Source organism: Microtus pennsylvanicus, chromosome 12, assembly GCF_037038515.1.
Source record: "Microtus pennsylvanicus isolate mMicPen1 chromosome 12, mMicPen1.hap1, whole genome shotgun sequence".
NCBI classification, from domain to species: Eukaryota; Metazoa; Chordata; class Mammalia; order Rodentia; family Cricetidae; genus Microtus; species Microtus pennsylvanicus.
This window is the reverse complement of record NC_134590.1, coordinates 30,073,107-30,086,621: the sequence shown is the minus strand read 5'-3', so window position 1 is coordinate 30,086,621 and position 13,515 is coordinate 30,073,107. Positions and strand designations below refer to the sequence as shown.

The 13,515-nt window shown below is 41.6% G+C and overlaps 1 protein-coding gene across 1 annotated transcript; it reads right to left on the bottom strand.

Moving 5' to 3' along the window:
* Positions 1–582: 582 nt before the first annotated feature.
* Commd8 (COMM domain containing 8) lies at positions 583–10,689 on the bottom strand. The gene is made up of 5 exons (XM_075943168.1): positions 10,555–10,689; positions 8,306–8,461; positions 4,681–4,833; positions 2,489–2,644; positions 583–1,444 (listed from the first exon to the last, which is right to left on the bottom strand). Exons 1-5 carry the CDS (start codon positions 10,663–10,665, stop codon positions 1,424–1,426), a joined length of 597 nt encoding a protein of 198 aa, XP_075799283.1. The 5' UTR covers positions 10,666–10,689; the 3' UTR covers positions 583–1,423.
* Positions 10,690–13,515: the final 2,826 nt, after the last annotated feature.

Here is a 13,515-nt window from a genome sequence, read left to right as displayed (position 1 = left end):
GTGGTGACCGGAAGGACCCAGGACAGAGATATTGAGGGCAAGAGAAAGTTTGCAGGCGGGATTATATTCAGTACTTTGACCGTGGTGGTACTTGCATGGGTATCTGTCAGTCAAAATGTACCAAACTGACACTTTAATAAGGACATCAGACAACATGTTGATCAAACTTCAAGGAAGAAGAAACAGGCTGGTAGAGCCATGCTGTGGGAGGGGAGAACAAGGTATTTCCTTGTAGTCCAGAGCCTGCCGGACCAGGCCTCCTGAGGGACTGCTCTGCAAGCCATCAGTGCTCCACTGACTTGTGGGACTTGCCCAAGCGGGAACCAACAACCAGCTGAGCACAGCAGTAAATACACGGTCCATACCCGAAATCTCTTAATGAAAAAGTAGTACACTGAGGAACATTCTGTCCTAAGCTCCTCTTCTAATCCCACTCTAATCTTACTACCTGCAGCTGTATAGAGGGGACAGTGAATGTCACTGCTCTGGACAGTCAGGCTGCCGTGCAATTAACAGCAGGGACCAGTTAATTGCATACCAACCACTAAGGTACACAGGAAGTCACTGAAATCAAGCAACACATAAAGATAAAACCAGACACTTTTAATCGTTCAGAATGCGTATTTTTAAAGGTAGCTGATATGAAAAATGGCTTGGGTTACAGTTAATGCAATACCATCCAAAAGCTCAAATTCCATATTAAGAAAGTATAAAAACACAATTGTATATGAGTAACAATATGTACACTACACAATCAAGGAGAGCTTCCTCTTTTTCTCAGACCATAGTCTCCCGAGCAAGTGGGGATGTGCAAAAAGAACAGTATTATTTTCATTTCTTATAGTTTTAGTTCATAAAATTCTTAAATCCCAAATTATTCACACAAATTTTCAATGTTTTCTTGTTCATATCTGATAACAAGCTTTTGTCTGAAACTTTGCAACTGAGAATCCCTTCTTTGAAACATGAAAAGACATGCAACCTCCTGAGTTACATATGCAGCTTATGCGTGCTTTAAAACATTATTTTCCAATATCATGTTATTTATTCATAATGCATGCCTTGCTATTCGCATTTAAGCAACGGTCCTATATGTCTGAGTTTTGTGTGTTTACATTACTCTAGAATTTATTTTTACTGTTTGATAAAGTATTATTAGAAAGATTTCTCAAATATTTAATAAATGAGACAAACCAATCACTGTGAAAACACAAACTGAGACTTTAGCCTTTTCATCTTTCATTTTATGCATTCCCTATCAGCCACACAATTTCCTGTGCTTTAGGACTGCTGACAGATTTTCATCTCTGTAATCTCAGCAATGCTTCCTGCTCAGCCTGATGTAGCATCCACCCTCGAACACAGCATTCGCTTGCCACGGCGCAGCAGTGAAATATGATAGTTGAAAATTCACCATTTCCAGTTATTTTAACTGCAGGACCACCTTGAAACACAAACAGGGAGAAGCAATATCAGGTTAGACTGTAATGAAGCTGCTATCTGCTAGGTAAACTCTGAAGACAGATAAGAAGAACAACAGGCAAATGAGGGCAGGGGCTTAGAGCCCCTGCCAGCCAAGATTGCTGCTCTCGGTCCTCAGCACCAATACCAGGCACTACCACACCCAGTTCTCACACACAGCTTCATCCAAAGGCCAAAAGGCTTCCTTGCTGGACATGAGAATCAGCCGTGAAGGCAAAATTAAAATGTGAACAACTGTGGAGAGTGGGAAGAATGTGATGTTTCAGGGCTTAAGAGGGCCAGAGAATCTAACACATGATTAGCAGTCAGGGAGGTGGTCAAAAACACCTAGGAGCCAAACCCTACGACTAGCCCTCTCGAGAAATGCTGCCCAGTAACAAGAAAATCCTGACAGCTTCCTCCCAGCCAATCCCTGTTGTTTAAAGCCTGTTTTCTCACATACACTGGGACTGAAGACTGGAGTTGAGACACGGCTCTGCCAACGTGAGGATTTGGAGACTGATTAGTTCTATCACAGCTCAGCTTCACTTTGCCGTAACTACAGTTACAGTTCACCCCCACACCAGAACATTAAAGAAGCAATTGTTTAACATCTGTCCATCCAAATAAGACATTTCTTTTTTTAGAATAATGAAGTTATTTTATTAATTAGAGAAACTTGAGAATCAACTAATGTCATGGTCTCAGGGTAAATATTTCATTTTTAAGTTTAATAAATACTGGAGGAAAACAAAAAACTATGGTTGTAACAGTACTGCTTTTGTTTCAGAAATAATTAGACAATTAATTCAGAACTTGGTAATTGAACACTGTAAGTTATAATTAATTCAACATTTAAAGTAGAATTAAACATTTCAACAACATCCCAACAAAGTATTTTCTGTGCTTGATCTAAAGTATCAGTAAAATGAGATGTACTAAAACCCTGCCGGAATTCTACTCCTCCTACCCAAGGGCCCACTAACACTTGAGCATGGAAACCACAGGATTCAGTTCAAGCACACACCTTATTAGCTGCCTCCAAGGAACTGATTAGATTCTGTAGCTCCTCTTTACTCATTTCAATGGAGTATGGTTTCACTTCGTCATTCTCCTTCACATCCAGATGAAGGGTTAAAAATGGCATCTGTAAAGTGGCGATCTTGTCACTAGAAAGCGCGAGCTGTTGCAGGTGAGAAAGACGATAAACAGTAAGTTGTACGCACAACAAGCATCTGAGTTTGGTGAAAGCACATTGTCCCTGTTTGCCTGTAAACACTGGGAAAGAGGAACGATAAATTAAACACACATTCAAAGACCAGAAGGAGAAAGGAAAGGAGACAGAACAAATACAGGAAGTGGGCAGCAAGAAAGGAGCCAGCACTTTGTCCAAAAGCAGAGTTTGGCTAAACAAGAAGATGGAGGAAGGTCATTGGCTAATAAACTGCCTTGGCCCATCTGATAGGGCAGAATTTAGATAGGTGGAGTACACAGAACAGAATGCTGGGAGGAAGAAGAAGGGAGCTCAGAAAGCGAAAGCATGCAGCTCCTCTCAGAGCCAGACGCGATGCAGCCAGCCACCAGGTCAGACATGCTGAATCTTCCCTGGTAAGCGCACCTCATGGTGCTACATAGATTATTAGAAATGGGTTAAGAGGCTGAAACTAATGGGCCAGGAAGTGTTTAAAAGAATACAGTTTGTGGCCGGGTGATGGTGGCGCACGCCTTTAATCCCAGCACTCGGGAGGCAGAGGCAGGCGGATCTCTGTGAGTTCGAGACCAGCCTGGTCTACAGAGCGAGTTCCAGGACAGGCTCCAAAGCTACAGAGAAACCCTGTCTCGAAAAACCAAAAAAAAAAAAAAAAAAAAAGAATACAGTTTGTGTGTTGTTATTTCGGGTTCATACCACATCTTCCTATAGAAACTCAGAAGTCCTGAAAGTGTCCTGAACCAGAAACTGCTAGAGATTCCAAGATGGCAGTTTATGTATAAAAGATGAAAAATACTCAGAAACTCTTAAAAATTAAGCAACTTAATTCTTGATTGGCTATCAAACTGCTGTTGAATATAGAATCAAGATATCATACCCAAAGGATGTCTAGTCTTCTGAACATAATTATACTATCTGCAATTGGCCTCATCTTTTCCAGGCACACGGTCTCCAGTGTCTCAAAGAAATTTCACAAAGCATGATTTTAAATTCCCAGTCATTCTTTTCTGGTAGGGGTCCTATTTGTTTAAATATTTAAGTCTGGCAACCAGAACTAAAGGGATTATCAAATTAATACAAAAGACTACATAGCCGAAAATAGCATCCATAGGAGCTAGCCTAAAAGCTCGGGATGTCTCCCGACAAAATGTAAGCCTGAAGCCGTATCAGTTAAGCCACAATATGATAAACAACTAAATACTTCATGAATGCTATACTAGCATCTCTCCCCTATCATCCATACTTATGTAAATGTTACATATTTAAATGAAAACCTTTCATTTACTTTAGCGCTGATTAACTGCTTTTTATCTTGGCCCATCAGTGTAACAGGTATAAAATCATTTCAAATTTTGGCTGTATTGCATACTCCCTACACTTCGCTTTGTGTTAATACAATAAGCACATTAATTAAAAAAATCTTAAACATGACTGAGTCACAACAGAACCACAAGGCCCATTTCCTCAGCTAAGACAACTCTGTCTACAAGTGGTTATTCCTTTTGTCTTCTTAAGCCACCGAAACAATATGAAGCACTTTCTGGATCTAAGACCATGCTGAAATCAAGGAAGGGAATGTTATCTGTTTTCTGTCTACTAGTTAGGTACCTTAAAAGAACAGAAAGCTGTTCTGAAACTGTTCTCTCTCCACTCAGCACGACCCTCTCACCCTCTTTCACAAGGTTTTCCAAACTGTACTTTATGATGACATACACTTTGAGAAAGCTGCAGCATCCAGAGACTCTTATCAAGGCCATACACTATATACACACTTCTCCATGTCTGATTAATGGGTCTAGGAAAAATCAGGATGATGGCACCAGACACAGTCTGGTTGCTTAGAATGCTCTTGATGTCCAAGTTAATACAAAACCAGTAATTTATATAAGCTTTGCTATTACTTTGGAACAATGTAGTCTCAAAATTACAAATTGTAGGTATTTTTATTTTAAAAGATTAAGTATATTTAAACACTACACACAAAAACATATAAATAACTAGATTCTTACCTTTAACTGCCAATCAAAATCCTGTAGCTGCGCACAAGAAATACCAACTATTTCTCCTAACAGGACCTGTTTGATCTCGCTTTTTCTACTCTTCAAGCATTTCATAACAGCTTCTTGATGACATGAATTCAGTTGGCTCAACTGCTGGAGTGTCTGTGGAAACACACACAGATGGTCAGGGGAGAGAAAGGGACCTCTTGCTCCAATGTAAACACATGTCCACCCTCTTCCCACACTCGTCTTAAATGGCAGTACAATGAGGAAGAAATACTTTACTAACTACAAAGAGCATGGGCTGAGATGAGCAACCAGACGAGTCTTAACAAGTTCCTGCCAGTCAGAAAGTAAAGAAAGGGACTCACTGACAAAGCTAGCGAGTGCACAGTGCACCGCACTGCAGTCCTAACAGCAAGGAGTTTTCCAAGAAATAGGAGGAGAAACTCACTAGAAATCTGCAAGTCCTAAACCTGCGTGTGTCTACTGGACTGCTTCAAACTAGGCAATGCAGCACAACTCTACCTCCCAAACGCTGCGATGAAAGGCGTGTGCCACCACCACCCAACAAAATCCTACAAAATAAAGCACTTATTCTCAGAGATACTAACAGTTTCCAGCTACTGAGAAACTCACAGAAAGCATTAGTACATCTCAGAACATAAAAATATTAACTTCCACTTAATCAAATGATACAATATATACAAACCATACCCAACAACTTCAAAACACACAGCAGTTTCAAATGTATACAGTAAACCATACACTGAGTCATTCAAAGACTACATTAACAGTCTGTACTTCTGACAACTGGGCAGTTAAATAAAAGTGAATGAGATAAATTTTTCCCCAATATAAAAATTAAGCAATTCAATGCCATTAAACAAAGAAAATCAATGGTGCAAAAACTCTTCCAAAGAACAAAAGAAAAACAAAAACCTTCCCAAAGTCACTCTACAAACACAGATTAAAACCAAAGAACTTAGCAAGAGTATCATAGGAAAAAATTCACAGGCCAGTGTCACTCAAATAGAGATCCAAAAGCTAGGCAAGACACTGGGTCATCCAACCAATGCACACATGAAAAAGAGTAATACCTCATGACCAAACTGGATTTATCAGGGCAATGCAAACTTAGTTTAACATCTAAAAATAATCAACACATTAACAAAATAAGGGGAAATAATTCAGAAAAAAAAGCTGATAAAATGTAATAGCCATTGATAATTAAAAAACAAAAAGTCAACTGGGCATGGTGGCACACGCCTTCAATCCTAGCATGAGGGGAGACAGAGGCAGACAGATCTCTGTGAGTTCAAAGCCAGCCCGGTCTACAAAGTGAGTTCCAGGACAGTTAGGACTATTACACAGAGAAATCCTATCTCAGAGAAAACGGGGGGGGGGGGGGGCGGGGGGAGAAGTCAGTAAAGTTGGAAAGAAACCTCTTCAATCTATTAATTAATGCCTATAAAATCATGCAGCTAATGACTAAAAGGTAAATTAGTAATTTTCTCCCTAAGGTGTGTGGGAGATAGGTCTACTACCACAATTTTTTGTTTAAAAAAGGGGGGGGGGGCTGGAGAGATGGCTCAACGGTTAAGAGCATTGCCTGCTCTTCCAAAGGTCCTGAGTTCAATTCCCAGCAACCACATGGTGGCTCACAACCATCTGTAATGAGGTCTGGTGCCCTCTTCTGGCCTTCAGGCATACACGCAGAAAGAATACTGTATACATAATAAATAAATAAATATTTTTTTTAAAAAAAAGTGTGTCTGTGTGTATCACACATATACAACATACACACTAAATAAATTAAGAAAAGTATTAGACATAGAAAATATAAATGTTCAACAATTTCTACATCCTAACAACAAAAAATTAAAGAATAAAATTAAAGTGTACTAAAAACTGCATCTTTCAGAAATATAACCAAATATTTGCAAGACTTCTATATTAAAATTATAAAACATAGTCGGGCAAGTTCCAGGGCAGCCAGAGCTACACAGAGTAACCCTGTCTCAAAAGAAAAAAAAAAACTAAACAAAACAAATACACATGTATATAAACAATAGAGAGAAAAGAAAGCCAGTCTAAACCATGAGCCCTAGCCTTTGTCCACAGGCTAGGAAGCTAACTAATGTTACCAATTCTCCCCATAATCTGGAGATTCAGTATAAGCCATATGAAAATCCAAACTGACAAGCTGATTCTAAAGTGAATACGAAGACAGAAAGAACCAAGGAGAGACAAAGCAACCTTGAGGAAACATGATGCTGAAGGTCTTCTCCCAGCTGGCATCAAGGATTAATGCAGCGTATCTTTAATGCTGTGCTAATTAAAACAGTGTAGAAACGCCAAAAACTGCTACAGAGAATAATGGAAGAGTCCAGAGACAGACCCCACACATGACCACTTGATTTATGACCAAGGCTGTACAGTAGCCTTGTGAGGTAAGGACAGGTATTCCACAAGATGGCACTCAGCCAACGAGATAATAAGCAGAAGAAACTGAGATGGCCCTTGTCCCAAACAAAATTATTAATTCAAAACCTATCTGAGAGGTTAGAGAAGCTAAAACAATCAAGCCTCCACGAGAAATCCTACAAGATACCTTCTTTTTCAATACAACACCGATAACACTAAGCATTGAAAGAAATACTAGGAAACTGGATTCATTAACTTCAGACCTTTTGTTCCCCAAAAGCCCCACTAGGAGAGTAAGAAAATAAGGGATGAACAGATTTGATGAATATAGTCAAAGAAATGCAGGTCCAGAATATCGTCTGGTAAACAACTCACATAAATATGCACAAACAATTCTTGACATGTTGAAAAGCCACGGCCCATGAGGTCCAATGTTAACTGTCTACTCCCAGAAACCAGAACACGAAGGCTGGTTCTTTAGCATCCTGCTTTCTTCTGTATACTTTTAAATGTGTTACAGTGGGAGAAAAAAACAACTAAAACAAAACCACAAAGGCCCCAAAAGTTCAATTCAGAATTCCTCTCACTCATAATTACATGTTTCAGGTGTTGTATTGTGTAAGGCTGCGCGGAGCCCTCTCCTAGCAATGACATCCACAGCAGAGCACTGGGCTGAGCTCCCAAAGTCCAACGGAAGAGTGGGAGGAGTGAGAATATGAGCAGAGGGGTCAAGACCATGATGGGGACACCCACTGAAACAGCTTACTTGAGGTGATGGGAACTCACCATCCCTGGCCAAACAGGGAAGGAACCAGCATATGGCCAAACTAGGTGCTCAGAATGTGGGTGACAGTTGTATGGCCGGGATACACTGTGGGGCCACTGACAGTGGCACTGGGATTTATCCCTACTGTTCGTACTGACTTTTTGAAACCCATTCTCTTTGGAAGGATACCTTGCTCAGCCTAGATAGTGGGGAGGGCGTTGGTCCTGCCTCAAAGCAATGTGCTAGACTTGTTGACTCCCCATGGGAAGCCTTACTCTCTCTAAGGAGTGAATGGGGGTGAGAGAGTGGGAGGAGAGGAGGGAGTGGGAACTGGAATTGGTATGTAAAATGAGAAAAGGGTTTTTTTAAAAAAATAAATTAAAAAAAGAAAAACTCTGGGTAGTGCTTATTATTGGGTAAAGAGATCAGGAGTGAAGTCACCTCTTCATCTGAAAAGTTTTTGCCAACTACAGCTTTGAAAAATGTGGTAACATCTTCCAGAACTTGCTTCCATTCGGCAGACTCCCAAACACTGTGATAATCCTGGTGGGCGGGATAGGCTCGGCCACACATGCCATCAATGATTTTGTGAAGAAGCTGGGGACAAAAAGAAAACAAAAGCACTTTAAAGTAGATGACAAGACAGACGTCTCTTCCTTGCAGAATCACCCCTTTTGTAAAGCCAGTTGAGACCGAAAGGCAACAATTTTTAAGATTTATGGTTGGATTTTTTTTTCCATCTTGTTTTTGTTTTATTTGTTGTTTGAAGAATTGTTTTGTTTTATTTGGTTGAGAGGGTTGCTTTGTTTTTGTTGGTTGGCTTTTTTTTTTATTTAATTGTTGCTTGAGATTAAAGTCTCATTTCTGTGGTCTAAGCTCATCTTAAATTTATGACAATCCTCCTGCCTCAGCCTCCCAAGTGCTGGGATTACAGGTATAAGCTTCCAAAGCCAGCTAAACTCCAGACTTTCCATGATGATGTCTACCTTTAGAAACTAAAATAACATTAATGATGCACTGGTTTTTTGTTTTTCCAGAATCCCTGAATAGAAAATATTACATTAAAAAGTTTTCCTTCGCGGTCCTAAGGCATCATTTCTAGCCCAATAACCAAAGTCTGACGTTCACATCCAAGCCTCCCACTGGCCCTCTACCGACTTGATTCTGCTGTGCCTCCACTCACACTCCCACGCACTTCGCTGCTCTGAGAAAGCCCTGACCATCCTTTCCTCCTCAGCATCCTCTTCACTCTACACCACCAGCAACAGAAAGCATGTCAACGAACATGAAAGGTGTTCCTAGCAAGGGCAAAGAAGCAAGGCAAGGGTTATGTGAGAAGGATGAGAAGCTGCCAGGCGTTGGCAGCCACAAGCCATGAGCATACAGAGGACTGAAAGCAAAACCAGAACCACACTGCAGGTTTGGGAACTGCAGCTGCTGAGAGATAGGGAAGGGTCATCAAAGGGCACAAGACTTTTGAAAAGGTGAGTAGGGACCAAATCACGGGAGGCCTTGCAGACAGCAGAAAAGAGCCAAGGTGTTAACATGTGCTCAACTTTCATTCCGTGTTGACATTATTTTTCCAAGATTTTGCCAAAATATTGGGAGAGGAGGAGAGTGTGGGACTCAGAGATTGTGGTGACAGAAAAGGTAAGTCCGTCACGGAAGCGGGAGGGTCCAAGAATGATTTTCTAGATCTAGTGGCTGGGTACGAAGGGTGGCACCACCCAAACAAAACCAGGCCAGGGGGGAACCAAAGCAGGGAAAAAGGAGCTGACCCCAAACACGGAATTCTCCGCAGCTGTGGCAGAAGGCGTTGGCTGGCAAAGGAGATAGCTGGCTCCACGCAGAGATTCAGGGGTCATGGACATTGACTAGAGAAAAGTTTTGACCATCTCTATAAGGGATGACAGCAGGCGTGGAAGTTCAGAGACTTGGTCCATACATCAGAGCGTGGGCTTCAGCTTTGGCCCTGGCTCGCTGGAAACCTCTAGCAAATTCCTCAAATCTGAGGCTGACATGTCACCGCCCTCATTTGTAAAATCAAAGAAAAGGTGTTCAATGTTTTCATTGTCTTGACAATGAAAAGGGCAAAGTTAAATTTCTTTCAGCCTCACCCACACTATCCCCACTACAAGCTGAGCAGAGTTTGGGAAGGAGGGCCATACTCGAGACGTAGAAAAGAAGTTTGGTGAGGGCAAAGACTGGGAGCCACCACCAAACACTTTCACGGGAGTCTGGACCCAGGGTATGCTACAGGGAAAGCCTGGCTGTTAGTCCCTGGTCCCCACAACCTTGACTTTGTGAGTGGGTGTGTTTTCAGCGGCTGCAGTCACCTCTTAGCCACTCTAAGAAAAGTTGGTGGCCGGTTGTTTTCCGGTTAGGAGTTGGTTCCAGCCGCCCACCAGGAGACGGACCCGCCAGGGTCTCACCGCATCCTCTGTACCACACTAAAAGGGTTCACAGCTGGAGTTCGGGAGGTCTGACCTCAAGCATGAATGACCATTCGCGAATGCAATAGACCAAGGGCTCCACCACCACGGCTTTCTAGATGCAAGGCGACCCCACACACCCAGGCCAGGGGCAACCCCGGGTCGCGCGCAAAGTCCCTGGGCCGCCACTCTGTCCCCAGGGGCCCAGGACTAGATGTCCCAACCCTGCCCTCCCAAGCTCTCCCCACGACCCCTCACCGGGGCGCCCCGCTCCGGAGGCAGCTTCTGCAGCCGCCACAGCGGCGTCCCCTCTTCCGCCTCCATCCCAGGAGAACCGGGGATCCCGGTCACGTGACAGACCCGGACCATAGGCTGAAGCTAGGAGTCGCCCACGTGACCAAAAAGGGGGCGGAGCCGGCGCGCCTTCGCAAAGTCCTTGTGCGCCTGCGCAGATCCTCTACCGAGGTTTTTCCCTGTAGGCAAGACAGAGCCAGTCTTTTCCCCGCTTGGGAGAAAGTCTCCTACATACCTATTCTTTATTTGGAGGAAGATTTATAGACCTCAGCTCGGTTGCGACTGTGGTCAGAGATTGATCTCATGAACATTTTTGACGCTGCAGAAAATCATCTAGTAAGGGTAGCCGCAGTTTGTATTTGTGCCAGCTCAGGGCCGTTTCCCCAAAGACCCAACAAGCTCTTACTAAAAGATTTTGACCTCAAAAGCAAATTAAAGTTACATATTTTTTATCCTACGAAGATTAGTTTATTCTCCGTTTGAAACAACAAACGCGGTCCAAGATGGAGCTCATAAAATGATAAAGCATATTTTTAATTAATTTAAATGTGAAAAATCAGGTGAACGACAAATAGTGTTTTAAATATGTCCAAAATACTGCATGACATATGCTTAAGCTAAAAGTTTAATTTTTTTCTCTGAAATTCCTGTTTAACTGGGTCAGCTCTATTTTATCAGGCAACTCAAAAACTCATTACCCAAGTTAAGTAACAAAAACAATCTGATGTTAATTGAAATCCGTGTCTACACCCACACATTTACCACGGGACTAAGCCTGAAATTCATAATGTCTTTCTGTTATTCTCCAAATTCTTTCAGCTGTAATTTTAATCCAGTGCTAGCAAGTCTATGATAGAGTGAGCCCTGCCATGCAAAGGCACGATACGATTAGAAAGATTTGCAGTGTGATTTGTAACATTAAAGACGGCAGTGTTGGAAAGTGCTGAGGCACACCAGAGAAGAAGACAAAGCAACTATCCGAACTGTAAACTATTCCTATTCCGAGAAAAACGACTCAGTAGCACTTTCAAGATCAACTTCCTTTCTCTAGCCTGCCCCAGCATTTGGGAGTGGAAGGTCTTGAGGCTCCCTTAAGATATTTACTACTTTTCACCTTTTACTACAATACAAAGAGGTATTTACAACTCACACAGCTCCAGCTGAAAGATAATTGTCTTAAAGCACCGCGGATAGGGACTCCCCAGACACTGTTAAGATAAATTGCTGCCTGGAAATCTGTGTAAGTGTGTTACTAAATCCAGTGATGGGCAATGTTGCCTATGGAAGCTGAATTTTATATAGTGTAACGTGTGAGACAAGTGCTTGTCAACCATGTAATAAATGGCAAACACTTGATTTATTTTGCCCTACTAATCTCCATGGCAACCTTATACACTCAGTAATTTTCCTACATTAAAGAGGATTCAGCCTTTGTGGAGGAAAAGTCACGTAGGTAATAGTGGCAGAGTTTGAGTAGAGAATTTGTGCTGTGCCTGCGTAAAGGAAGGCACATAGGCAATGACTTCCCTGCATCCATGCAACGTGAGTTCATAGTGCAAAATGACATATGCACCATGACATAAAGGGTAACAAAAATTAGATCCAGACTTTTCTTTCAAGCAACACTGCACACCAAGAAGAAGTCGACCTTTGGAAAATGACTTAACAAAATTGAACTTCCAACAGAAACTGATTTTAAAATATCACATAAAATTGAGAGGAAAGAACCCTTAATATCTGTCTTTTCTGTAGTAATAGCTTGTCCTCGTATATGTAATCTAAGGCATCAGATTTCTTTTAACTTTTGACTTTTTTTGTTTTAAAGTTTTTAAAGTGTGTTGGAGGGGGGATTGAGGACAAGTTATAGGAACTGATTTCTTCCTTCTAACCTTGGTTATCAGGCTTGAAGACAAACCAATCCCTGAAGCATCTCAAAACCTTAACTGTCTCTCTGATTTTATTTCTGCTAGGGTGTATTCTGGCCTCTATCACCCTAACCTTTTCTACGAGAAGGACTTAAAATGCACACTCTGGAGTTAAAGTTTAGTCCAGCTCTGGTAATCATTGTTACCATTATAATCTGTATGACAATGGTAAGCTAGTTCACCTCCCTGGTGTGCCTGCTTCCACATCTCTCATTATCGACAATGACAGTGTAGACTTTACAGGGCTTGTTTTAAGTTCATATATGTAACGTTGTTTAAGTGAGGCCCAGCCTGGCACATAGATCGTGCAAGCTGTTAAGATTCCAGCCAGTGCTCCTTAATTAAAAAAGCACATAAGTCAACCAGGAACTTGTCGAGCAATTGATTTTTAACATTCAGTCTGCTACACTTTGGTTTTCTTAAGTAGCTTTGTAATTTATGTGTCATGCAATCTATCATTTCTAGAATAGTTTGGCAAGACTATGTAAATTTATACACTAATGCAATCAAAAATTCAGTTGACTAGGCCAGGCCACGGTAGTGTCTATCTTTAATCCCAGCACTGGGGAGGCAGAGGCAGAGGGATCTATGAGTTCAAGGCCAGCCTGGTCTACAAGAGCTAGTTCCAGGATAGGCTCCAAAGCTACAGAGAAACCCTGTCTCAAAGAGCCAAATAAATAAATAAATAAATATTCAGTTAACTGCTGTCCCTGTGTCCTTACGTACACTGAAGGACTTGAAAGACTTTCAGAATGAGTTAGCTATACCCAGGCACATCTATAATCCTAGAACTTTGAAAGTGTAGACAACCAAATCAACACCCACTGGAGACCTTGTCTCAAAATTAGGAACAATGGTTGGGTCCTTTTCTCCAGATCAGCCATATTAGGTATTTTGTTGTTACTGCAAAATACCCTTTGTTCTTTCCAGATAAATCGGTGTTGATATGCATTGATTTGGACACAGATTTTCAGAAAAAAAATGAAAATGTTGACAATAA